Consider the following 26,541-nt stretch of genomic DNA (forward strand, 5'->3'; position numbering starts at 1 on the left):
AAAAAAAAAAAAAAAGAATTCTGGATCCACTATTTTTGAGTAGGGAATCTGGGATTGGAATGGAAGGAGCTGTGGGCTTCAAATAGTAACTCTACCCAGACCCCCCAAACTAAGAGAATAAACAATCTGTGGTGATATTGATTCTAAACCTGACATAGTCAAGGTCCGGACGTGCAATCGTAGTGTATTTTAAGTTTTCAATTGATCGTCAAGATCCCCCAGAAGAGTGACTGAAAAATAAAAAAGCTTCTTTTCCCCCTTCCCAATTGGCCAATCTCCATAATTTGCTTTAGCTATAGAAAAGGAAAGTAAAATATGGAAGAGGAATTGCTTGAGGCAAAAAAAAGTCAAAAAAAATCTCATTGATATGAACAATAAGGTTTTCAGTTGGAGGTTGCTGAGGAGAAAATGAGGATTATTCTGAAGACCTGATCCCTAGTTGGGAAGAAAACAGATGGGCAGAAGTAAATAAGTAACTTGTACAAACTAAAACCTTGGATAACCCCTACGCACATGACTGTGTGTCTGGTAGCTATACAATTCCTTTTGACATTCCAACCCATATATAGCCTTGCAGACATAACAGGCTTCTTTTCCAGCAGAATGAGAGGTTTTCTGCTACATGGACTACAAATTTGGACCACTGTTATCCAAGGAAAAGCCCAAAACATCTGCAAAGAATACATACAGAGCAGAAATGTGAAGGATTGGTTTAAGCAACCACAAGCAGCTATGAGAAGGCTTTTCCAAATCCTATGATTCCTATCTGTTTTGACATATAGACAATTCTGCGACAGATACACCTGCTATGGTTGAATTTTTCAAATAAGCAACCCTTTGGATAATTTACAGGTTCAGTGCTTCAGTCCATGCCAGCCTTACATCTAACACTTAATGGACTTTTCCCCTACTACTGCTACACAGAAATTTTGAGTGTCTAATTCCAAAATTTTCTGACAGTATTTTAGTTTGTGCAAGGTGGCGTTAATTTGGCCAAAATTGCAATGAGGAAATACTGATGTTGAGAACACTCTGCTTTTTTGGCTGTCACGAGGTTTTTTTTCAATTAATAATCACATATGTAGGATTTCCTACCCCCTGAATCCTTTTTTTTCTCCTGGAAGAAGTAAGGGATCCCTACTTCCTGAATCCTTTCATTTTACAACCAGAAAACCAGCCTCCAAGTATTCTTTTTTAACCACCTACATCCAAGTTGATAGCCATAATAACTATCTAGAAAAAAATACGAATGCAAAGTAGAAGGAAAGTACCTGATCAACAAACCCATGGATTACCAAACTTGCTTTCTTGTCCTTCGGAGTTTGCTGCAAAATTGGAGCGAAAAGTTTCGATTATGTCAAGCAATTATTAGCGGTAAACATAAAAACCCCAACTTGAAACTGTAGCACCACTATAAAAGAAACTAAGGTACTGGAGATTCAAAATATCAGTGCCATATTGAATCAACTTACCATCCAAACAAACTGAAATATAGAGTTAGTTAAAATAGAAAAAAAAGAGCTGCTTTAAATTATAAAGGACTAAATTATTTTATAAGAAAACTAGTTTCCCTGGTGGTTCAACTAAATCGAATAAATCAAACATATAAAGGACCCAGATTCAGAGCATCAAACTTGCCATAGAAAGTCATGCCAACAAATCCTGAATGCTGATTGTCAATCAGATTGAATCGTTCTAGCCCCCAGTTTCTGATAATCCAAAAAAAAAATGTTGAATGTTCTTGAGGTGTTTACAGCCCAGGAGATCTACCGGTGAGTCCTCCCTAATGCTGGAATAAAAGGACCCTCTGGGAAACCACAGTTTGTTCCTTCTCTGACCAAACACGGAAACTTCCAGAGACCAACAGACCCTCTGAAAAAACACCTAGTAACTAAGTGTGAGTCACTAGCAGACCATGAAGAAGAGAACTTAAGTCTAAAACTTTACTTTTGAGAGTTTACAAGAGACATTTAACGCCTAACTTTTCTCTAAGAGAATCACCAAACCCAAATGCCATCAAATATGCATGAAAGAAGGTACTAGAACCGTTACCTCCATATCCATGGTGATCCAGGCTTCCAACAATACATCCAAACCCCAACTCTGGTCACCTAAGGCTATTAGGTTACATAAATCGAGAGAAACAGAATCACAGGATGAGGACCCAGACTTAAGGGAAATTTAATATTAGACAATCAAGGGCTCAGGTTTGGCTAAAAGACTGGTCGAGTGCCCTATTCAGAGTGGTAAACAGTCCTGCAAAACCTGATGGAAACCCAATGGCTGGATTGGGAGATATGAACGTTTCCCACTTAAAGTAGGAAACTGAAAATCCAGAATTCAATAGCAGAACCCTTTAATGACTTCAAACAGAAATAAAATATAACTGATGTAATGAAACAGTAGCAATATAAAAGCTTGACAGTGTTCTGAAATCAGTACTTGAAATAGAACCAGAATCTGAAGTTCTAGAAATATTTGATCTCAGGTGGGAAACCTGAAAGCAAACCAGAAAATAGTGATTCTAGAACTGAAACAAAATAAGAAATTAAGGATTATAAATTAGAACAGAAACTAGAAGAAGATAAAAAGAAGTAATGCAGGAGCATGATCACCACCATTGGTTGTGGTTTGATCTTTTATTCTGGGCACATATTGATAGAATATAGTTATGGGCTTTGGTTTTAAGTGCTTTTATTTGTAATGGCTCAATTATAAGGCCCAAACTTTAGGTCCAGACGGAGTACACGAAATTAGTATTTGAATTTAGTAGTTAGTATTAGTAGTGGGGCCCATTAGCTATTAGTTAGGAAGTTATCCTGTTGGATAAATTTTATCCTATTTTTAGGACTCGGTTTGGAGGAGATTAGCTTAGGACTCTTTCTAAAGAGTCTACGTATGGAAGGGGTTCTTTATCTATTTAAGTTTTTATTTCTTTTATTATTTAATTGCTTGAGTCAAGGAAGAAGTTTAGGTTAGTTAGATTTCTATTTTATGTCTTTTCTGTTTTATAAATACATGTAAGAGGCTACGTCTCAACCACGATTTGGAATTACAGAATAGAGTTGTTTTGGTTTTGAAAAGCGAGTTGTGTGCTCTCTCTCTCCTCTCTTTCCCCATGATTTCTTTTTCCTTTATTCTCTCTCTTCTTTCCTACCACAAGTAGATCCATCATCTGATCTGCATCAAGAAGCCTGCAACTAGAATACCACAAGTAAGAAACGGGAAGAAGATAGGAGATAACAAGAGAGAAAAAGTCATAGGAGACAAAAACCATAGTGACAGAAGCGAAAAAGAAGCGAAGGAGGCCGCCTCTCCTCCTCTCTCCCTTCGCCTTCTCTGCCTCTCTCTTCTCTTCTCTTCTCTTCTACCACCCTCCCTCCCTCCTTCCCTCCCTCCACCGCTCTTCTTCCCCTTCCTCTACATCTCTCCTTCCCCTCCCCTCCTTCCTCTTCTTCTTCTCTCTCCCCCTCCCTTCGTCCTCCTCCACTCCTTTCCCTTCTTCTCTTGCGGTTGCTAGCGTCAGTAATCTCGATCGATGTTGAGGCTGCTGCAACTGCTCGGCTCGTGATCCTGTTAGCCGCCTGCCCTACTTGGCCAGTAGATGACTCGATGCTGGCCCTTCTGGGTTAGCTGCTCCCCGGTTGCAGTCCCGCCAGGCCTGCTGCCCTTTTGGATGCCTCTTCCTTCAAGCCTGTTGCTATCCACCCTTCAGGTTGCCATCAGGCTCGTTGGGTCTATCCGCTAGCTCGTCTGCTCCTCCAATTCTGCCTCTCAATTGATTACTCGCCATGCCGGCAGCCATTTTGGACGCCACCCTCGCCAGGCCTGCTGTCCCGTTGGTGGTCACCCTTTCTAGACTGCCCACCCTTCCGGATGCCAGGCTTGCTTGGTCTGTCTACATGCCTGCTCTATTTGCCTCCACCATCGCTGTCTACCTACACCATTGGGCTTGCCGGCCTCCAACAACCTTCCTCTTGGTCTGTTGGTCTGCACTTTTGTCCCAATCAGCAGTAACCTCTTCGATACGAGACTGTTGGGCCGCTCTCGGTCAGCAGCCATCCGTCGTTGCCCTCAGAAAGGCTAGCGCCCTTTTGCCTTGCAGACCATCCGCTAAGCCAGCTGCTTGCTTGGCCACCCTCTGCTAGGCCAGCACTCCTCCACCGTGGTTGCCTCTTATTCGACGGTGCTCCTTCATGTTGGCGGCTAGGAACTGTTGAATTGAGATGTTAGAGTTAGGGTTTGTAGTTCTCTTCTCGGTTAGGACTTTTTGCCCTTCTACTCTGGTTTGCATCTAGGCCAGGCTATAGAAGTTCTTTGAGGCCATGTGGGCCCTGATTTGCCGCCCTTTATGGTCTTTTTGTATCTCTTATTAGGTTGTAACTTCCCCTTTGGGGCTATATTTTCCCTCCCCCTTCTTTTAATGCATTTACTATTCACCCAAAAAAAAAATTTCGTGGGAGAGAGAGAGAGAGAAGAGACTCCTCACCAGTTACACATTCATACACAATAGCACAACACAAACACAAAATTTCATACCATAAATTCATGTAGGATTGCAACCCTATTTATAAAGACCAAATAAACCGACTTTACAACTCCTAAATGAAACAACTATCCCTTCACGTTTCTTATACAAAAACTAACTTAAACTGACCAAATACTTGTTATAGAAGACTCCAAACAACATAAACTACTAACTAACAATAAGACATAAAATATTTAATTAAAAAGGACTCTAACTTCACTACTTAGCAACACATGAGAACCACACAATCTTATCTATATATTTAGTCCCATAAATAGGATTAAGACCCCAAATATGGGTTTATAAAAGAGGCCATTATATCAATAAACCCAAAAATAAAAATTCCAAGACATATAGAACCCATCCATGGGCCAAAATAAAGTCTTCAGACACCCAATTGTACTGTCATAACTGCATCAATACTGAAACCCAATATCAAGGTTTTTGCCTTCAGACATATAGAACCCATCCATAGGCCCAACTCAAGCTCATATAGGGCTCTATCATGCTTTCATTGGGTCAAGGTCAAGTGGCTTTCTTAGGCTTGGAGCGTTACAACAGCAAGTGTAAATGACTAATTACTTACTTGAATCTCAATCTGAGGCCACCCATAGTGCCTTGGGTAACCCAAGCAACTAGGAACTAAGGCACCGTTTGATAACGTTTCTCCTGTTTTTGTGTCTAGAAAGAGCAGAAACGGATTTTCACGTTTCTGGAAACAAAAACGGATTTTTTGGTGTTTGATAAACCTGTTTCTCGAAACGATTTTTGTAGACATAATGCCACTGAAAAACCCAATAGTATCAACGGATGCCCATAAGGGAGAGAGGGTTTGGTTGCATCTTTTTAGGTTTAAATAGTTAAGAGATTTATCAGGCACAATAGCCTTTTTTTCCTCTCAAATTCGTTTCTAGAAACGACGAAATAAGTATGACTTGATTTGTCAAAGTCGTTTCTAAAATTGTAAATAGGCATAAATTTTGATTTATGTTTCTAGAAAGGGGTGAAACGAAACTACTTTATCAAACGCTTTTTAGGTTGTTTCTCCGTTTCTGGGAACAAGAAAACGTAGAAACGGAACATTGTCAAGCGGTGCCTAAGAAAATCCAACCCAATTTGGTTTTTGGGAATAAGCTGGAACTAGTCTAGGTAAATCTGTCCAGGTGCCCCCCACCAACTTCATGGGGTTGTCTTGGACAAGGTTTAAGATCTCAATCTTGCCCCTAATCTTGCTAAGCCAAAAAAGAGAGATCTAGAAAGATCTCGCTGAGATCTTGTATTTTTTTCCGATTGACTTGATTGTTGGTCTCAGTAGCCATATGGTCTTTCTAGCCCCTGAAACTTGTCTTTTACCCTATTTTAGGCCTTATAAACGCAGTGGAAACATCAATTTATTAAAAATCAAATCTAAAATGATACTTTGACTTCGTACCCTATGTAAGTAGTCTCCAACTCTTCGGACCCTAGGCTAGTATGTTCTATTCCACAATCCACACAACAAAACATCTAATACTTTTAGAAGTTAGAACACATAATCAATAATCATAAGAATTTAAAAGACATCATAGATAATTACTTTATTGTATAACATTTAACATTGATGATTGATGAGTCACACTCACATACATTGAAATGACATAAGATAAGCCACATAACTACATAGGTACAACATATTACATAACACATGTAAATATATATTACATATAGTTTGGCACGAAAAAGCACCAAAATCCCATCACCAATGTGTTTTTTTCTTCAAAGTGTAGCGAGAGAGGTGAGTTTTGGGTTGTTTCTCGACAAGATGGGGTCAAGATTTGACAAGATCTCAATATCTCACCGAGATCTCAATGGTCGAGATATGGTTGATTTTGTGTATTGCCTGTAATTTTTTCTTGAAAAATCTAAAAAGAGAGATATTAGCAATATCTCACTGAGATCTTACACCATGGTCATGGAAATGGCACCCATATAAAGCAACATGTTTATTGGTGAAGCCTAATCTCAGTTTAATCCAGGAAGTACTAGTGAATTTCCCCAATAATGGCGGTCCCACTCGCCGACGAGTGGGCCGTGGCGGTTGCAAGGGGGTAGGCGGCCCCCTGCCTAGGGTAATTTTGTACTTTTAGGGACTAGGGTTTATGTAATTCGCGAGACTTTTTTTATATAGGGGGTTCTCTCATAAGGAGTTGTAAGGGTTAGGGTTTTGTAATTTCTTCATTGGAATAGTGGAAGATCTAGTTATCGCTTGGCCATGGACAAAGCCCATCTTGGGCGAACCACATAAATCGTTGTATTATGTGTGTGTGATCTCTTTTTCCTTTTGCAAATCGCTGTTCCGCTGCGTAGTTAATTCATAACACAACAATCTATGAATTTAGTGATGATTGGGATGATGAACCTCAGCTTAATTTCAACAGTACGAATATCTATAGACAAATCAATTGTAACACCTCATTCTATCTCTGAGAACGATATTGATGCAATCTGAAAATCCAGATTATGATTCTCAGATACAAGTAGGCCTAATAATCAAATCTGAGATAAAGGAAGCAACTGCATTGTTAAAGGAAGAAATCAGATCAATGGAAGGGGAGGGAAAAGAGATGAGGTTGATCTTCTTGGGAGGAAGAAGAAGAGAAGAGACCAGAATAGAACAGAAAAAAACAGAAGAAAGCAGGTATGGGATACCAATCCCGTATGCACTGCTGAACAAAACAAAAACTCATATTCTTTACCCAAATCATCTCTAAGTGATAGGTGATGTATTAGATTTATAAGGACCTTCTAAAATTCTTAAATTGATTCACAAAAGGACTCATAATCACTTTGGTAAACTCAATAAAGTAAATAAACTGAAAACAGAACACTCTAACTATCAGACATTCTAATCAAACAAAAACAATTAACTGCTAATCCCATGTGCTAACAGAACTCTATCTAGCACATATCAGCATTAGAATAATGTTTCTTAATAAATTAGGCCTATTACAATGAAACCCAAAGGCACAACCTATAAATAACTACACATAGGTCAATTTCAGCCTGTTGGCCACCCACCAGCACCTTATGGACCTCCTAAGCTTGTGCAAAAGCCTGCATACAGGATTAATGCCTAATGCAACTGCATTAGATATCAACTGTGAGAATATTATTTATCTGAAAAAACAAAAAATGTCAGAATATCATTAGCCAAACACTGGAAACAAATCAAACAATTCAGCAGCAACAAAAAAGAGCTTAAAGCAGGCATCCAAGTGTATCTACCTTTCTACCCTATCTTTCAACTATAGTTTCTTATTTACTAATCAAATTTAAAAACTAAAAAAGGTTAACTGAATAGATGAAGAGTATAGATGGATAAACATTGGAAACAAAACAAACAATTTAGCAGCAATAAAAAAGAGCATAAAGCAGGCATCCAAGTGTATCTACCCTATCTTTCAACTACAGTTTCCTATTTACTAATCATATTTTAAAACTAAAAGAGGTTAAGTGAACAGATAACAAAGTATAGATGTTTTAAGGACAACCTAGCAATTGTTCAAACTTTTAAGGACATAGTTATAGCATATCTCAGCATTAGAATAAAGTTTCTTAATAAATTAGAACATCTTATGTTTTTAAAAAATCCTAAAGAAAATATTTTACATTAACACAGCTACACAGGTCATAATTCTGAGAATACCACAATAACAATATGTTACTCCATGCTATTGCAAAAAGAAATCTGGCTATTTAAAAGCACCAAGTATTACCTAGCAATGTAGTTCTAGTGTTTACAAACCTACAGATACATTAAGAAGAAAAAGGGAATACCTGAAGATTTACAATTACAATCCTTCCCCCACCACGGAGAGACTTCAAAGGCAAGTTGCATGCAGGAGTGATCTGCAAACTGCGTATGTGATGGGATGCAAGAAATCATCAACTAAGCTAGAAGACAAATAGAAGACATCAAGTGCAAGAAACAATCCTTAGTTAAAGTGTTAATGTAGTCCAAAAGAACAAGAAGGCCAGCAGAAAATCAGGCCATCAAAATGGACCAAGAATGGATTAATAGGCTTAATTAGAGTTCCCAATGGGTTGTATGGGCCATGGGTTTTATATTTTTGGGTTTACTACTATATGGGTCAATTCTGTAAACCCAAATATTGGGGAATAAATCCTAGACAGGATTTACTTGTTTCCATGAAGTTATAAATAAAGAGTAGGAGATCATACCCACCACCACTGATTTGAGAAAACAATTGAGCTTTAAGCTTGTGAGTTCATGAGAGATGGAGCAAGGTTTCAAAACTGCTCTACTGTAGGATGAAGTAGGGAAACCTTCTCTCCAGTAGGGGAGACCTACATATCCTTCTTCCTTCCTTATTTAAGGTCCGTTCTTTACTGTTACTCATCTTTCAGTTTCTTCTTTTTCTCTTTCAATTATTAAAATCAATTCCTAGTCCAAACCTTTCGGCTGATAAAAGCACTGCCTTTATTGCACAGTTCCTTCAGATCTGACTAAATAACCCTTCATTGTCGTCTCATTTTCAGACCTGGTTTTCGTTCTGGTTTCCGGCCTACCATCAGGCATGTCATCTTCTCAGGTTTAGAACTTTTTTGTAAGAACTTTCAGGGGGTGTTTGTTTCGGTAAATCTTTGGGATGACATTCTTTAGAATGATAATTCTTAATTTTTAGAGTTGTTTGGTTACACTAGGATGACCCTCATAAGTGAGCATCCTACTTCCCATGAATGACCATATTACAAAGGATGTCTTCTAAATTTGAATTTATCTCAACACTAAAACTCAGATTTGAGCAACCATTTTACCACCTAATATAAAAAGAGAAAGTGGGAAGACGTTCTCTACGGAAGCCTCTCAACCCGCGATATTGTGACGGAAGCCTCTCAACCCGCAACATTGTGAAGAACTTCTCTATTGGATACCCTCTCACCGAGAGTCCACCGTTGGCGACTGGTAAGCCCTCCATCTCTCTCTCTCTCTCCCTCTCTCTCTCTCTCGATTTCATGGAGTTGTAGGTTTAGGTTTTTAAAATCAAAAGCTCTCTATTTTGATTTCATGGAGTTGTAGGTTTAGGTTTTTAAAATCAGAAGCTCTCTATTTTGATTTCATGGAGTTGTAGGGTTAGGTTTTTAAAACCAGAACCTCTCTCTCTCTCTCTCTCTCTCTCTCTACAGCTCTCTATTGTGTTTTCATTGAGTTGTAAGGTTAGGTTCTTAAAACCAGAACCTACGGCTCTCTCTTTTGCGTTGTAAGAATTATTTTTAGGTTTTTTAACTCATACCACATATGCTCTGTTCATGGATATGTAGCAGTGGCGATCGAAGTGATTTGTTCTCTGGTTCGCCTGCCCTCCCACCAATGACGTTTGCTACAGCCAGCCGGCGACTCTGCAAAATTGGATTTGGTATTCTCCTCCTCCTCTGTCTCTCTCCCTCTCTGTGTTTGTCTTGCATTTTGGGTTAATCAGGTTTGCTATCAATTTTCATGAGGATCGGTTAATCAAGTCTGCTATCAGTTTGTGAATTGCAAGTTACTACAAATTTTGTGCATATTATCTACCTTGTTTTTAGTTTGAGATATTTGTTGACACATTACTTGTGGCATTTGAATTCCTCATCTTTCTTACAATATGTGGCACCCCAATAAAATAATAAATAAATAAATCTAATAGTATTTGATATGGTAATTGGTAGAGCATTATTGTGGATAGAAATTAGTTTAGTGAATATCATGGAATAAAAATTTCAGGTTACATTTTGATTTGGCAGGTTCAAAGAATGGTTTTGCAAAGATTTTTTTTTTAGGTTCCTTGATCAATTTTGTTTTGAGTGGTTGTTGTGATGAAGTAATGGAAGTTGTAGTTGTTGGTGGTAATGGACTTAGAGGGAATGCTTGTAGGAGTATAAGACAAAGGAAAATAGGTTTCAGTGTCTAAAACTTTCTACTAGAAATGAAGAGGATGAGATTACTATTACCTGTGGATTACTTGTGAAAAGCCCCATGTGAGACCAAGTTGTTGCCTGCCAATGGAAAGTTCTCTTGATCCTGACGACCCTATTATTGTTGATCCTCATTATGCTTCAGTTTCTAAGATACATCATCTGTTATATTCAGAAGCATTTCATTTGAATTCTTTTGTTTGAAAGCCTGAAATTTTTAATTCGTTCTTTCTTTCTTTTAATAGTTTTGATTTCTCCTCTTTGAGCTCTCTGATTAAAGTTAGCATGAAAAGGGCCTTCCCTTTTTCTTAGGCATTAAGTTGTTTACTTGATAATCTAACTTTATTAATACCTTAATATCATATTGAACTAGCAGCTTCAGCCAACATCTGCTATTCCAAAATGGAAATGCATCAGCACTGTGTAAAGGTGTGCAAATAGTGTGCTCGTGGCTTCATTTTTAATCTAACCAGTTAGAAAAAAGAGGTTGTGTAATCAATGAAAATATATATCATTGAAGCCTTCCCCTTCCCCCCCCCCAAACACACACACAAAAAAAAAAAAATGAAGAAGAAGAAGAAAAGGTACAGTTCTAAGCGTTGTTTTAAATTAGATTAATACTCTTCAACCCCATGTACAGTTCTGAGTGTTGTTTTTTGTTTTGGACTAATTTCTGCCCAAGTTAAATTAATGTTTTTTTTTTTTTTTTTTTTTACAATTTTCTGGTTTTGCAGACATGCTTCTAGCATATGAATACATTACTAGTTTTCTGAAGTGCTTGTTTAATTCTAAATTGTAGATTTACATAAAAAATGGATAGTGATGATGAATACGATGAGTATCATCAGAGGCGCAAGAAAGTAATAATATTTGCTACTACTGCAGTTGTTATAGTAGTGGAACAGTATAAGAAACTGTTTCTATGTAAACAACCTTATCGTAATGAGACTTGACGTGGCTCCGTTGAGACACAACAAATCATTGGATATACTGACAAGACATGTCGAAACATGATAAGAATGAATCGAAAGGCGTTCTTTAACCTATGTCAAGTGATGTGTGCCAAGGGTCTTCTGTATGATACAATTAACGTTCAAGTGGAGGAACAAGTGGTTATTTTTTTATATGCAATCGGTCACAATGTTAAGAACCGTGTCCTCTTACATATGTTTGGGCATTCAGGTGAAACTATCAATCGGTATTTCAACGGTGTTTTGGGAGCAGTTCTCAAACTGTACCCAATATTGTTGAAGCCTCCGAGTACCAGAACACATGAGCAAATATCAGGTAACCATAGGAACTTTTATCCTTACTTCAAGGATTGCATTGGAGCCATAGATGGATCGCATATCCCTGCATGGGTACCAATTGCTCAACATCAAACATTTCGCGATAGGAAGGGGAATATATCGCAAAATATCCTAGCAGTTTGTGATTTTGATATGAAGTTCACATATATACTTTCTAGTTGGGAAGGATCAACATTTGATTCACGAATATTAGATGATGCTATTCACTGAGAAGGTGAGGCGAAGATACCAATTCCTAAAGGTAAATTCTATCTTGTAGATGCAAGGTTTGCAAACCAGAAGGGGTTCTTAAGACCCTACCGTAACGTTCGATACCACTTAAAAGAGTGGAGAAATTCGAATGTTTCACCTACCGACAAGAAAGAATTGTTCAACTTGCGTCATTCAAGATTACGTAACATAATTGAACGGGCTTTCGGACTGTTGAAATCAAGATTCAAGATTTTGAAAAGCCAACCAGAGTATCCTTTCAAGACTCAGGCTAGGATTGTACAAGCTTGTGTTCTGATACACAATCATATCCTTACCCAAAATAGTGTTCAAGAAGAAGAGGAATGGCTTGAACAGGAGAATGCAGTTACAGGTGAGAATACTAATGAAGAAGCATAAGACAGTGACGAATATTCTGATGTTGATGATGAAGATAACTTTGATCAGGATCAATTCCGAGAAGAGATGGCTGATCATATGTGGAATGATTGGATGGCAGGAGATGATTCAGATGAAGAAATGCATGATTCTTCATATGAATCACAAGAAGATACAGACTGAATCCATTTATCTTTTGTCCTAACTACTTGAACTAGAATTGGTTTCGTTTTAAGATTTCGTAATTTGAACTACATGAACATGTTTTGTGTGTCTTGGTTTGTAATAACTTTTTTCATATCATGGTTTGACTATTAATATGTGTTCTTTGAAATATTATGTTTTTTTTTTTATGGTTACAGTTATTTCCTCTTTCTTTTTTTTTTTTTTTTTTTCCTTTGGGCTGAATATTTGATATCAGGATTCATTGTAGCAAAGATGGATGCAATTGAGAGTTCTAACTCAAAAATTGCTACATGGCCTTCTGAGATATCTCACTACTTTTTGGAGCGTCTTCTGCACCAACAACAAAGTGGGAAGAATGGAGATAATGGGTTGAAAAAAGAGCAATTTCAGGAGTTGAGTTTGATAAAAAATTGCGTGCTAAACAATTCTTCATGCAACATAAGGAATTAGCTCCCATCTTCTTGAATGCCCCTGAGGCAGATAAGCCTAAGGTGTTTGAACACTACATGAAGAATATCGAAAATGGTGGTCAAGACTGAGGAGGTGATGTAATATTTACTCGAATTTAGCCTTATGTTTTCATTCTTTTGTGGCTTATATGGGTTCTCTTTGGGCTTGGATTAACGTTCAGCTTACCTTGAAAAAAAAATTTCCTCTTTCCTAGTATGCACTGTTTCCATGAATTTCTTGCAACCCTTTTCTTATTTCTCCTCTTTGTTTTTGGTTGGTCATTGATTTTTCCTAAATGTGAGAATGTTGTGGAGGATTTAATTCATTTGTTTCATCCAGTTCTGTTTTTTGCTGGGTTGGTTCTGTTCTGTTTATTGATGATACTCTCAGTATTTTGTTTAGTATTTGAGGTGATGGGTTTGACATTTTGGTGATGTTTCTTGTATTTGCAGAAGCTTCTAGTGTGCATTTGATTCCTCTTTTTTTTAGCTAGACAATTTAATCTGTATAAATTTTGTGTATTTTTTTTTGTTGTTAGTGTTGAGCTAAAGGTTGTTTGTGATATGTGTTTGTTATTCTAATACAGAAAGTGAAGACACTCGAGTCTCGTGGCGGCTGGGGAAGCTGAGATTTGAGATGTTTTTTGTGGGTTGGAAATGCAGTAGCATGCCTTAGCATTACGAGTCCTCTTTTTTAGCATTGAAAAATTGCCATTTTGTTATCATACTAATCCTTAAAACAGTGTTTTATTTTTGTGTTTTATGGACAGTAGTAAGGCTGATGACTGAAACTAGTGGTCTTACCCTTCGATCTCTTTTTTTACTTTCAAGCTATCAGTAAGTGTTTTTTATTTTTGTAATGATCAGACTAAATCCATTTCAATTGGAAATGCAGTAGCATCCTCTTTTTTCTAGCATTGAAGAGCCACAATTCTCTACAACCAGGTGGAAGAAGAGAGCTTTTGATATCATAATAGTGAAATGAATTACCCTCCCCATGTGGCAATGCTGAACTGGAAACTGGTTGTTTATTCTTCTTCGACACACCCCTCATCTGTCTCACCTTGTTGACATCTGAGATCTGATCTAGTTACTTCCCACCTTCTCTGTGATTTTGGATCTTAAAATAAGATTCATCTTGAAGGTGCAAGATTGTCCATGAGCTTGATCCTTTTGACCATGTGGATCTCCAAGCCTGAATATTAGTTGGATTTGTTCTATGGTTAACCTCAAGGTCTTAAAACCCGGAATGAGACATCGATAAGCTTCTACTGATTCTGATTCAATCAAGCGAACTCTAGAAAATGAAAACAGAAAGAAGTAATGATCGTCACAAATATTTGATTTGAGTTTTTTTATTTTCAAGTTTTGTTAATCTATCTACAACAAGTAGGCGAGTTGCATTGATGTTTTACTACTGTGCTGATTAGAGAATGAACTAATTCAAAAATAGTTCAAAAATACGCAAATCAGAATTGAGGTTTGACCAGTCAGTTGATTCTGACTCGAATGAGCTAATTCCGTCAATCCCGAATTGAATTTTAAAACCATACTTTTAGCAGTAAATACAAATTTGTACCCTCTATAGTCTATGGCTTGGAACAAGTATATATAGTTTCAAAAATGGGTCTGGGCTAGAACCACCCGATTTGTGTTCGAACGTGACCGAGCATCTTTCCAGTTAACCATGTGGTCTGGTTTTTTAAATTATGGTCCATGATTTGACCCAAATATTTTGTTTATCCAATACCACCACGCTACATTTGAGGGTTTACCATCCAAGTGTAAATCTACAAATATAAACGTAGGGTATAAAGGGATCAATACGAGGACATTAGAGTAATCTTTTTCTTAAAAAATATAAGGGCAGATGTTTTGTTCACAACTATGCATGGTGCACAATCATGTCTTCACCGTTGGATGGGGTGATGTGCCATGTACTATACACAATTTTCCCCATCCAACTGTTGAAGGTACGATTGTGAATCATGCACGATCATGCCAAAAACCTTTGGGCAAAATATATTCTATATTTATCATGCCAATTTTTATGGGAAAATCTATTATTTATTCCCTTCAAAAATATTATACTTACCATACATGGCTGCAAATACATTGTAATCATTCATGACTCTTATTTGTCATATGAAAGAATGATATTGCAGATCCGACCGTTGAATATTTAATAAAGAAGTTAAGTTAATCACATGTTAAATTTTAGTTTCAAAAATTCATAAAAATGTAGCACTTCAGTTTAATTCAAACATTTTTATAGCAAGAATCACTACACAGGATTAGGGTAACCAAACAGTTTTACAGTAAAAATCACTACACAGATTTAGGATAACCAAACAGTTTTACAGCAAGAATCACTACACAGATTTAGGGTAACCAAACAGTTTTCCAGCAAGAAACATGTACCAGCCTCAAGGCAACCAAACAATTTTTCAGCAAAAAACATAATTGAGAAGAATGTCTATCAATAGATTGACATTCATATCCGATACATACACCATTTGATTTACCGAACCAAACACCCCCTCAAGGTTCCATTATAGGTTGTATGTGTTGTTCTCAGAACTCCAACCAGCTGAAGACATAAACCTGCTGCTGCAATCAATATCCAACCCAGTTGCTTATTCACTGAGTTTCTATTTCTGTACCAGCAGTGCTTCTAATCTCTTAACATTGTTTCTGCAGGTTACAATCTCAGACTCGCTAAAGTCTGGAATTGGTTACCATTACACTACAGTTTCTAATTCTGTTGTGAGCACTTTCTATACTGTATACGTGACCAGTTTCTTCTGGTTTGCGACTCCCCTTCCTTCCCTCTCCCATCATACCTCTCCTTTACTCCTCCTTCCCTCCTTTAATCTTCTGTTTCTATTCCCTGCAACTAGTGACAGTTATAGCCGCACAAAGTGGGTCGACCTCCCTCATCCCTCATCGGTTCTCCCTCATATTCGGGATCTTCAGTCACTGCCCTAGTGTGATTCAGAGTTTACAGCGTGAGGTCAAAAGGCAATCTGAGTCGGGAGTTCTCCTTCAAGTTTCAGAACTTCCACCAGATCGGTAGCAGCCATTTATTATTTAAAACCTATTTCTTTTTTGGGTCTGATATTAGTAGGGTTTTCTGGGTTGCAATTCATACCTTGAAGTTGCAGCTCGGTTGGACTTCTTTTGGAGGACTTCTATGCTTCAAATATTAAGAGAGTTCCGCTGGTTTCCTGGTTCATGTCTGAAGGTAGAAGACAACAACTCTTTCAACCCCCCTTCCAATATATTGGTTTCTTATTTTATTCTCTACCTTGACAATAATACCCCTCCCTCTTGCTTTTATCCCCCTCTATCCCATATCTTGATTTCATTTACAGTCTATCCATACATCCCATTTGTATCCTCCTTATTAACTACCAAATAGTCCTTTTAAGTTTTGATTATTACAGGCTTACTGCACTGCCACTCAATCAGAAACTTGAGGTCAGGTGGGCCCAAAGAGATTACAAATAGGGTTTTTGGAACCTAGAATCGCATTATTCAGTAGCCATTTCAATACACAATGACAAAAAATGCAGGGATTAAAAGTTCTAAACTCAATCAAGCAGCAAAGTTACACCATATACAAGAAATTTCACCTCCGGCTAGCAGAGAGTTCAGGACCATATGTAGCCTCAGGCCATAGCAAATGAGCAAACAATGAAAAATAACAGGATGACATGAAAGTCGCTTCAATAATTGAACTATATAATTACCTGGTACCTAAGCACAAAACAACATCAGCCATCCTACAATGCTTCTCTGCTGGATTCATTTCCTTAGGTGGCAACGCATCCTGGGGAAAAGAAAGGAGAAAGAGACAGCTGACTTAGACACAGCTTGATAGCCTTTAACATTAACAACAGATATTAGAATAAAATTTTTCAAAAAATAATTCTAAAGCAAAGATACCAGTAGAAAGAAGTTGTCGAATTTTTGGGACCTCCCAGTCCGCAAATATTTTTTAGGTCAAGTTTCCCAAACCACTCAATTTTTTGGGACGACAAGGCCCTCCATGTAGAAGTCTAATATATTTGTTCCCATGTCATAAAATGAATCCACATCACTGCACCTATGGATGCCATATGGATTTATGTATCAGCTCATATTGACTGCATAAGCTGACTTATTTGGGATCAAGAAGGACCAATCCAGCCTTCTCTATTAGGGCTGATCCGTAGATTGAAAAAATCATAAACTTATGCACTAACTTAATAGAATGCATATATGAAGAACCATGACATTTCTGGGTTGTAATTCAAGAAGTTGAAACTCTAGCTACCAAGGAATTCTATCCCATTGGTAATGAGGACAAGTGGATTCAATGATAGTGCGCCAGGGAAAGGGCCAAGAAAAACAATAATACATCAATGGGTTCCACAAGCAAGCTATTATATTGGGGATCTCCATTGAGGAGCATCAAACCCTAATGAAAGATCTTGGGGGTTTACATGATTACATCCGGAGGGAGTTCAAGTTATTCAGGGGGGGAAAAAACAGCCCCGTCAATTCATAAATGGAAAGGATAAATCTTCAAAGAAGAGGAAATTGTTTCCTCCGTTCATACTATTGACTCCTATGATCAAATCCCCTTTACTCCATAGGGCCCTATCATCCTACCCAGAAGCAGATTGGGCTTCTTGCCAAATGACAGATGAGCAGCTACAGGGTTCTATGTTGTTTGTGGGAAGAACCTGAAACAATGGAACAGCAAAAAGCAAAAAGGTTTCCAGATCAAGCACAAAAGCAGAGTGTAGAGCCATGGTGGCAACAGGAGCGGAGTTTGCTTGGTTGAGATATCTTCTGAATGATCTTGATATCAAATAAAGCCCCTAAACGTATACATCAATAGGCAGGGGACTATACATGGGAATCAAGGAAAGGATATAAATCTGCCAAAAGAAAAAAAAAAAAAAGACAGTTTTCAATCAAAATCCACACCCCCACCAAGTTCCTTAGCATGTAAAACTGGAATTAAAATTTTAAAGAAACGCAAGTAGACAAATGTCCATCCATTGGAAATTTGGAATACCAGCATGGATCCATTCATGATTCATGACAATGACATGGAAAAAGTGAAACCCAGGAATAACATGCGGAAGATTCGCTGATCCAAAAACTTTGATTAATGTAGTCACAGATCAATAATAGGCCTGGATCAGATTCTCTCCAATCGTATAGAGCTTCTCACTGTCTCTCACATCACACTGACACTCTCAGCAGCAAAGGCACTAAGCCAAAATCCATTCAACAACATAAATCATGACCAAGCCCTTACAAGCTGTGTTTTTTAATAATTGAAAAACTCCATACCAATGTAGGTAACTGTCTACCCACAACAACAATTCAAGTAGGAAACACAAACTAAAAGGAAACCTCAAAAGAAAGCCTTGCACGAAAAATAAAGGAATCAATCTTAAATAGAACAACTTAAAAGAAAAAGAACTAAAACAAAAAAAACTAGCTTAGGCCCACGAGCTGGGATGGACTTAGTACCCAAAGGCTCCTTTCAGGAACTGTGTCCACTAAAGGCGTGGTTATTCTTCTTGCAGGAGTAAGTTTAGAACTTCTCCCCTGCATCACCTAGTCCTATAATTAGTCAGCCATAGGAGCAACTCAGATGTGAACCAAATGAGTCATAATTAGAATATGTAAAAGGATAAATTAATGAGTTGATTTCAAGCTTTGCTTTGTTAGTTCTCCTCAATGTGTAAAGGAGTTGATAGTTATTTTAGGAAAGCCAAGTCATTATAATCACCAATAATTAGAAGTCTTTGTGCTGGTTTCCAGCTTGTCTAAGGTTGAAAACGATTGTTCAAGACCTTAGCAAAATGATTTATAAACAAATCTACAATTCTGGACACTCATTATCCAACTGCATTGCAATCAGTCAAGATAAGTTACCTCCCAATCAAGAACTGTGTCCTTGAGTTTTGCTCCACATTTTTCATCAGAACAACGTCTGGATGTCTCCTTCATTCCAATAGTCTCCACCTCAAAATCGCGCAAATACCTTGAATTGTGTTCAATAGATTTTTAACAAAGAGTATTTGCAAACTAAATGCATTGCATAAGACATTAAAACCATGTTTCTGAGTCAAAACACATCAAGTATGGCCTTAAAAATATCAGGAGACAACTGCAAACTATAATGAGAATGTAAATTACAGTTGAATGATCAAGTCTTACTCTACTCCACAAGAAGGGCAAAGTTCCCTGAAGGAATTCCCATGTAATTCAGAAAGTTTCTCCCTCGGAATTCCAGATCGAAGATGGAGGCTATCAACATTCTGGAAACATAAGTTTATAGAAAATCAAATCAGATATTTGAGAAGGTCTTAAGTAATTAACTTCCCCAACAATGGTGCTAATGCCATGAAAACATCCCGTCTTCTCCATTTTTTAAGGTACGGAGTTATACAAACATCAAATATGAGTTTCATTGTCAAAGAACTATAGCTTCAGATGATATAATAGCAAGGAATGAATGCCAGAAAGGATTAATTCCACACTTTCTCTTTTATTCGGCAAAAAGGAAGTACTTTTAGTTTCATATATTTATTCAGTAGATAAACAATAAATAAAAGATGAAGAGTAGAAAATATCCATATGTAAAATTGGGAACATACCTGGCTTATAACAAACTTCAGGATACCAGCCTTCTCTAGCTCTACCAATGCCATGTGAGTCAAACTTGGAACTGCACGGTGATATGGTAGTGTTGCTTCAGGCACACCTTTGCCTTCACGCTGCAACTCCACAAATTTAATAAATAAACAAATACAATTATTGTAGTTAGCTGTAGTAAAGCAAAAATAATAATATATTGTGATTAATAGTAGTAGCAGTAGTTTTAGTAGTAACATCAAATCACATCAAAAGAAACAACTGCACCAAGACATATTTTCACAAGCATGTCAAGTATAAATTGATGTACTGATACACCTAATACTTGGGCGCCTGTTTATGATAGAGGTTCAATAAAGTTCATGGTTCTCACCTGAAGCGTCCAAACTCCCTTGGGACCTCGGAAATCAGGAATACCACAAGAAGTCGATATTCCTGCTCCTGTAAACACAACTAGATGCTTACTCTGCAAATATAAAGAGCGACAACCAGAAGAACTTAAGTGGAATAGACTGAAAAATGCACAGCATTAAAAGATATTTCAGTTGTAGATAAAAAAAAACTGGAGTCCTGAAAACTCTAACCTTTTTTATCATCATAGCTAACTCTTCAATCTGTCATTTGACCAAAAAAAAAAAAAAAAAAAAAATCACTTGGATTAGCAAAATAAGAAAAGAGGCCATATAAATTTCTTAGGATCTCCATCTAACAAATATAAGAAGCCTTCACCCTTAGAGACTGCCAATACAAAGAAACATAAACAGAAATAGGGCACAGAAAAGGAATAGAAAAATGTATCTGTTGTAATCATGATCACTAAGTCGGAGATTAAAATTATCTCTTTTATAAAGGCGTATTGTGTCATAGGAAACTCTTTCTCACTGAGTTCTGAATGTGAGAGATTTTGTTAGTTGGAATCACCACAGGGCCATCAGGACGGTCCATTGCGGGACCAAAACCCAACTGCAACTAAGGGAAGCATAAGAATTTGATTACAAAATCAAAACCCCAAGAATTTGCTTATCCACACCTCGGGAAAAAGTAGCATTGTGGATGATCGATCACCCACAACTGTAGGAAGACGGTACTAGCTCCAACTCAAATCAATGTCACACGCCACGAACACAAAAATAAATAAACCAACAAATAAAAATTATCTAAGAAAAGCACTACAAATATCTGCTTCCTTTTTCTGCTAAGCTGTGCTGACAAATGGTAACACTAGCACCACATTATGCATCAACTCACAAAAGAGACACAATAAATCATGCAAGTCTAATACTGCCTTTTCTACAACGATCAAAGTTGGGACCCATGCATCTCAAGTGAAGACCATGTAACCAAAGCCATCAGTTTCAGATGCCAAATTTGAAACTAAATATGATACAACCACAGTGCTCACCAACTCACAAGAAGAGAACAAAATCAAGCTAGTCTTATAGCCCTATGCATCTTAACTGGAGATCACCTAAGCTGAATAGCTAGAACTTTGAGATAACACAGTCTTTCATATGTATTTAATAGCTACAATTTCCATTGAAAGTTTAACCTAAAATAAAAAAAAGGAATAAGAAGTCACTGCCAACCAAAAAATGAATTAAAAATCATTCAACAACAGTGAAGATTACGTAAAACAGAAAAATACCCATCGCTGTAATCTTAGATCACACATTCTTCGATATATATGTAATAGCTATGGCATAGAAAGTTTAACCCCAGAAGAATAAGACATAAGAAGTCACTGCCCACCAAAAGATGAACAATATAAAAACCCCTTCAATAATGGTGAAGTTTATGTGACACAGCCACCAAGAATTTGAATCTTGGTTTCAAGGCCGGTTTCAGCCATATACCGAAACCTAGTATTTTTCTGGGCCAAACTCAAAACCTAGCTTTCAAGGCGCAGAAAATGGTTTTTTAACCCAAACTTTTTGTGTGCTGCCTATTTTTAACATTTTACACATATTCCATGAATTTGTTTTCACTAAAAAAAAAAAAAAAAAAAACCCCAAAATGGTACTTGTGGTTTGGACCCAAGCTTGATAGTTTATGCCGAATGTTGTTGTACACTAGCCTACTATAAACACTGAATACATATAATTTAGCTATTGGAAATGTAAATATGCAATTAAAATAATCAAATTATACATTAGGTTAAGGAAATACAAGCATACAATACACAACACTCAATTCCACATGAAATTTCTTGGTGAGTACATTCCATGAGTTGTGTGTGACTGAATAAATTGTAGCCACTCCTCAGAATGCACCACATATGTATACCATGACACGTTTTGGGCCAAATTGTTTTGATAGTCCATTATTGCTAACCTATACGACCCATCATCAACATATCAGAGGAATACCAACCCAAGGAATGGCTCACTGAGACAGAAACTGGGTGGAGCCGGCACAAATTGTTGGCTCAGATACTTGAAGATGTTGTCGATGATAGATGACCCACTCCATACTCAGTGCGGGGAATGAACTAGAAGATCCACCATAGCCACCCTACCCTCCAAATGCCAAATGGATGCTCTCAAAGGATGGTCCACCACCATATCCACCATACCCAGCAGTTGAACCGACCTCTCGAAGCCACTATCAATATGATGTGCTAGATTGGGGCTCACCCCTATGAGGGATGGTGCACGCCAATGTCCTCTACTCTCACCCAAACTCATGGCTTCCAATGTGCCAAACAAGCTCGATACATCCATTCCCATCCCTGCTACCTCCTCCTCAAATCTAAACTACTTCCGTGAACTTCGAGCGTACCTCTCCCAATATGTGAATCATGATCCTCATTTTGTGTGGCATGATCAAACAGAGTCTCCCCTGTGAATATGACGAGCTCTACAGCTGGCTCCGGATCTTGCATTATTTGGTCCTCCTCGCGTAAGGCTGCTAATCTATCACCATCATCATAACCACCACTACCACCAGCATTATCAACACCATCTCCACCACCACCATCATCATAATCATGGCCTTGAGTTGGGGAAGGTGTGTGAGTGCCATCCAAGGAACGCAACCACTACTCTTTGTCATCATCTCTGCCACGCTGAGGCTCACTGGACACCGGGTCAATGAGAGAACTCTACCCTCTAAGACTTGGAGCACTAGGGGTAGAGTTCACTCACAAACCTGGCGGACGTCCATTTGAGCCTCAACCTTGTGGAGATGATTACGAAGAGGAGTGGACCCATTCCTTAGATGGATCTCACACACCTTTATAGCCAACTCATTGAGCCATTCCCTATTGATATGATGAAGACCCGATGTCTGCATACTAATTCTTCCAAAAACTAGATTTGGGGGGCAAATGTTTACCTTCTATATCCAATGACTTGTAAAAGTGTTGAATGCATATGAAAAAAAAAAAGGTGGTGATACATTAAATGATTTGAGCCAAAAATGATTTTTTTTTTTTCTGTCAAAGTCCTCTCTAAAGAGTTGAAATCTACGATACCAATAGCTCTCGTTATGGAGATATGGTACTTTAAGTGGCTAGATGGACCATGTTTCAGTCGAAACTGGTCGAACCATGTCAAAACTACCGAAACTATCTAAATATGGTCGAACCCTGGTACAAAATAGTATCAACCTTAGGTTTCATCTTAGTACCTGTTGGAACCAAGATATGTTGGCCAAAACTGCATGTTTCGACCAATATTTAGTTCCATGAACACAGCAAAATAACCACAACCAGGACTCAAGAGTAGAAAGGAAGCCGCACAAAGTTGTTCCTTTCCAGTTCCTGACCTAAAAGAAACTATGGGAAGTACATAATCAACCATGCAATCTCAATGGAGCAAATAGATGACATCCTCTAATCTCCATATATCAAACAAGACCCTTTACTAACCAATCCAACATCCTCTGTTAAGAAATCCCATATAACTTACTAACCTAATTACAAATTACTGGGTGCAAAGCCTTACTAGGCTACAAATTACTGGATGCAAAGCTTTATTCCTACAACATTAATTAGCTGCAAAATTATATCCCAAGTACATAGGGCATTGTTAGGGGAATCAAAAGATAGAAAGTAAGTTAGAAATTCTTTATCATTTTTCAATCATGCCACTGCTTATTTTGGGCATAGTTCTATTTCTCCATTAATTAGCATTAGAATCACAGTAACTATTTTAAGAACGCTGCTTCTTAAAAAATAAATAAAGGGATGATAAATCATCGAATAAATAATTGCTACAGCTCTCATCTTCAACGGCCAAAAATAAAATAAGAACTCCAAGCTTTAAACCAATTTAAACCAAAACATAAGAATCCATACTACACAACGAACAAAAAATTTACAGTATAAAAAATAGAAGAACTTTAGCGCACCAAACTCATTATAAAGCAACATTCATCATACATTCCTAGATGTAAGTACCCCCTCCAAGTAATTTGCATGCTCTATGAAGTATCGGAAGATTAGGGATCAACTGTAGCAGAAACTATGAACCCAATACAACAAAACCATTAAGAAACAAAGTCACAAAGCCCCATTAAAACAAAATCACAAAACCCAATAAGGAAGAGAATCAAAGAACCCACTTTTTCTTGTAAAACATTAGGTGGGTCGAAATGCTCGGACATTCCAACTGTGCCAACATCTTCTTTGTAAGAAAGTTTCTCCGCATAACCCAGTGACATTATGGGTTTTCGAATAATTCTTCCTTCTCCCTTCCCAGGAGCTCTTCCAAATGGGTCTGTGAACTTTAAGACATGAAATACTGTACGCCTGTATTACCTCCCAACGACTCCAATAGAAAACAGCTTCCCAGTTCCCAACCCAAACATGACGAAAAAGTATATACTTGTTCCAATAGACACCAATGCCCACCCATAGCCTCCAAATTTAAACTTAGAAAATTGGAGACTCTTCATGTGCCCATGCCATTGTTCCCATTATGCCCTTGGCTTACCTTTTTTTTTTTTTTAAGAAAAATGAAAATACATTAAATGGGGTTATCATTTTTTGATACTCGTATAGTGTCTGATCGACACTTGTAATCCACTTAATCTCCCAGCCTATTGTAAGAAGAGAGAGATTTAGTAGATTCCAAGTGTGCATCAGACACCATACAAAAAAGGTTCTTGTATGAGGACCTGATATGGACTCATCATTGTTTACATATAAATGAGTAAATTATAGAATTGCAATTTTACATACCAAACTTTTTAAAAAATAAAAAAACTTCATTCACGCATAGGTTTCAAAAACTGGGATCTGATCAATTGGATTGATTGAAAGTTGATCCCAATCTAAGAACTATGGTTGGGGCGTATATTTGGGCTAATTCTTATCGATTCCTTCTAGATTCTGAATGATTTTAATCCGAGTTCCAATTGTGAATTTTTAAACCTTGATTCATATTGAATCTTATCATAGAGGGGAAAGTCTACATTCCTCTATATCAAGTGAAGTGTTAATCTTCACCAATCCTCGATTGACCACAATATGGGAGAGGGTTCTCCGAGCATGGGCATAGAGGTGCACACCAATGAGGTGTGGGAAGATTGTATCATATATGAAGAAAAAAGAGATAGACACAAAGGTGCTAGCATATCCTTAACCAACGGCTCAAAGGAACTTTTTCCCTATAAAAATGTAAAGTTCATTTATGATTGAAGAGGATTCTTTAAGTAAACAATATAAAAAAAACACATCAATGAGGTACGATGGAGTGATCTCACACATATATAGAAGAGCAACAAACTCATTCCATGTGTCTAACCAAAAAAAGAAGAAAGAAAGAAAAACCTTCATTCCATGTGAGAAGAGATCATAAGGGCATTGCTGTCAAATATCAACCTTGCTTGGGTCAGAAGTTAGAAAAGGATCATAAGGGTATTTCCCCCTTTTTTTTTCTTTTTGGGTAAAAGGGCTTTTACGTTTAATAAATAGGAGAATTCATTGATATAAATGCCCGGATGATCCCAATTTAATCCATTTTATGGTAAACAGCGCCTCCACACTTTTTTTTTTATTCAAGAGCCTAACACTACAAGGGAATTGAAGTTGCTTTATCAGTCTTGTATGGCCTCTTGTGGGCCCCCTTGAACCTTGCATCCAGAAAAAAGTTGCATTTTTAGGTATGCAATTTTGTTCTAGATTTACGAGTGTGATTGAACTGGTCCTTGGGGCTTTTTCTCATCCCTTTCATCTCCTTGAATGGTTTAGGCACCTGCAAGAAAGAAACTTTTCTAGGAAGCAAGAAAAGAGAAAATTGGGGAATGGAAAAAGGGCTAATGCCATATTTCTTGGATGAAAGGATTCTACTTGATGCAACAATATAGATTGACCAATGGCTTATTAAGGTTGATCAGTGAAAACATCCTTGGCAAATATATATGTAGTGATTCATCTTTCATAAATCCAAAAAATTCACCTTTAACTATGAAATATGAATGCCCTCAATTGTCTATGCTAATCATTATTCCGATCCCAAAGGCCAATGCAATAGGATCGAAATCCTTGACAAATGTATGGGCATCTGATGGACATAAATGCTCAATCAAAATGACCAAACCTCCCCCCCTCCCATGAAAGAATCCCTTCAATTAATGAAACAAGTGAATAAATAAAAATGGGTGAATGAAAATAGGCACAAGTGGAATGAAACCAACATAAATTTCCTATGTTTGATTGTAAGTCAAAATTTTGGTGGTATTTATGCATTTTTTTTTTCTTCCTTCGACAATTTCCTACCTTGAATACTTAATTTTTAAATGATTTTGTTTGTTTAGACGTAAAGTGGTAGTATGTACGGTAGATCACATAAAATCTTTCCGCAGAGAATTATCTCATAAAATTTCGGACTTGCAATAATGGGCCCTATTATAGAAATTTACT

General features: G+C 37.5%; 1 protein-coding gene across 2 annotated transcripts in view; it reads right to left on the reverse strand.

Annotated features, from left to right (window-relative positions):
- LOC122059598 (NAD-dependent protein deacetylase SRT1) overlaps positions 1–24,518 on the reverse strand; it is a 33,833-nt gene extending 9,315 nt beyond the window's left edge. For both annotated transcript variants that reach the window (XM_042622482.1, XM_042622481.1), the window contains exons 1-9: positions 24,240–24,518; positions 20,261–20,290; positions 20,050–20,142; positions 19,679–19,798; positions 19,239–19,339; positions 18,954–19,062; positions 16,766–16,845; positions 8,345–8,423; positions 1,272–1,325 (exon numbers count right to left, since the gene is read on the reverse strand). In XM_042622482.1, coding sequence (XP_042478416.1) covers positions 1,272–1,325; positions 8,345–8,423; positions 16,766–16,845; positions 18,954–19,062; positions 19,239–19,339; positions 19,679–19,798; positions 20,050–20,142; positions 20,261–20,290; positions 24,240–24,338 — 765 coding nt within the window. In that variant the 5' untranslated portion in view covers positions 24,339–24,518. The remainder of the gene's footprint in view (positions 1–1,271; positions 1,326–8,344; positions 8,424–16,765; positions 16,846–18,953; positions 19,063–19,238; positions 19,340–19,678; positions 19,799–20,049; positions 20,143–20,260; positions 20,291–24,239) is intronic.
- Between the last annotated feature and the right edge of the window lie 2,023 nt (positions 24,519–26,541).

The sequence above is a fragment of the Macadamia integrifolia genome, chromosome 13, assembly GCF_013358625.1.
Source record: "Macadamia integrifolia cultivar HAES 741 chromosome 13, SCU_Mint_v3, whole genome shotgun sequence".
Taxonomy (NCBI): domain Eukaryota; kingdom Viridiplantae; phylum Streptophyta; class Magnoliopsida; order Proteales; family Proteaceae; genus Macadamia; species Macadamia integrifolia.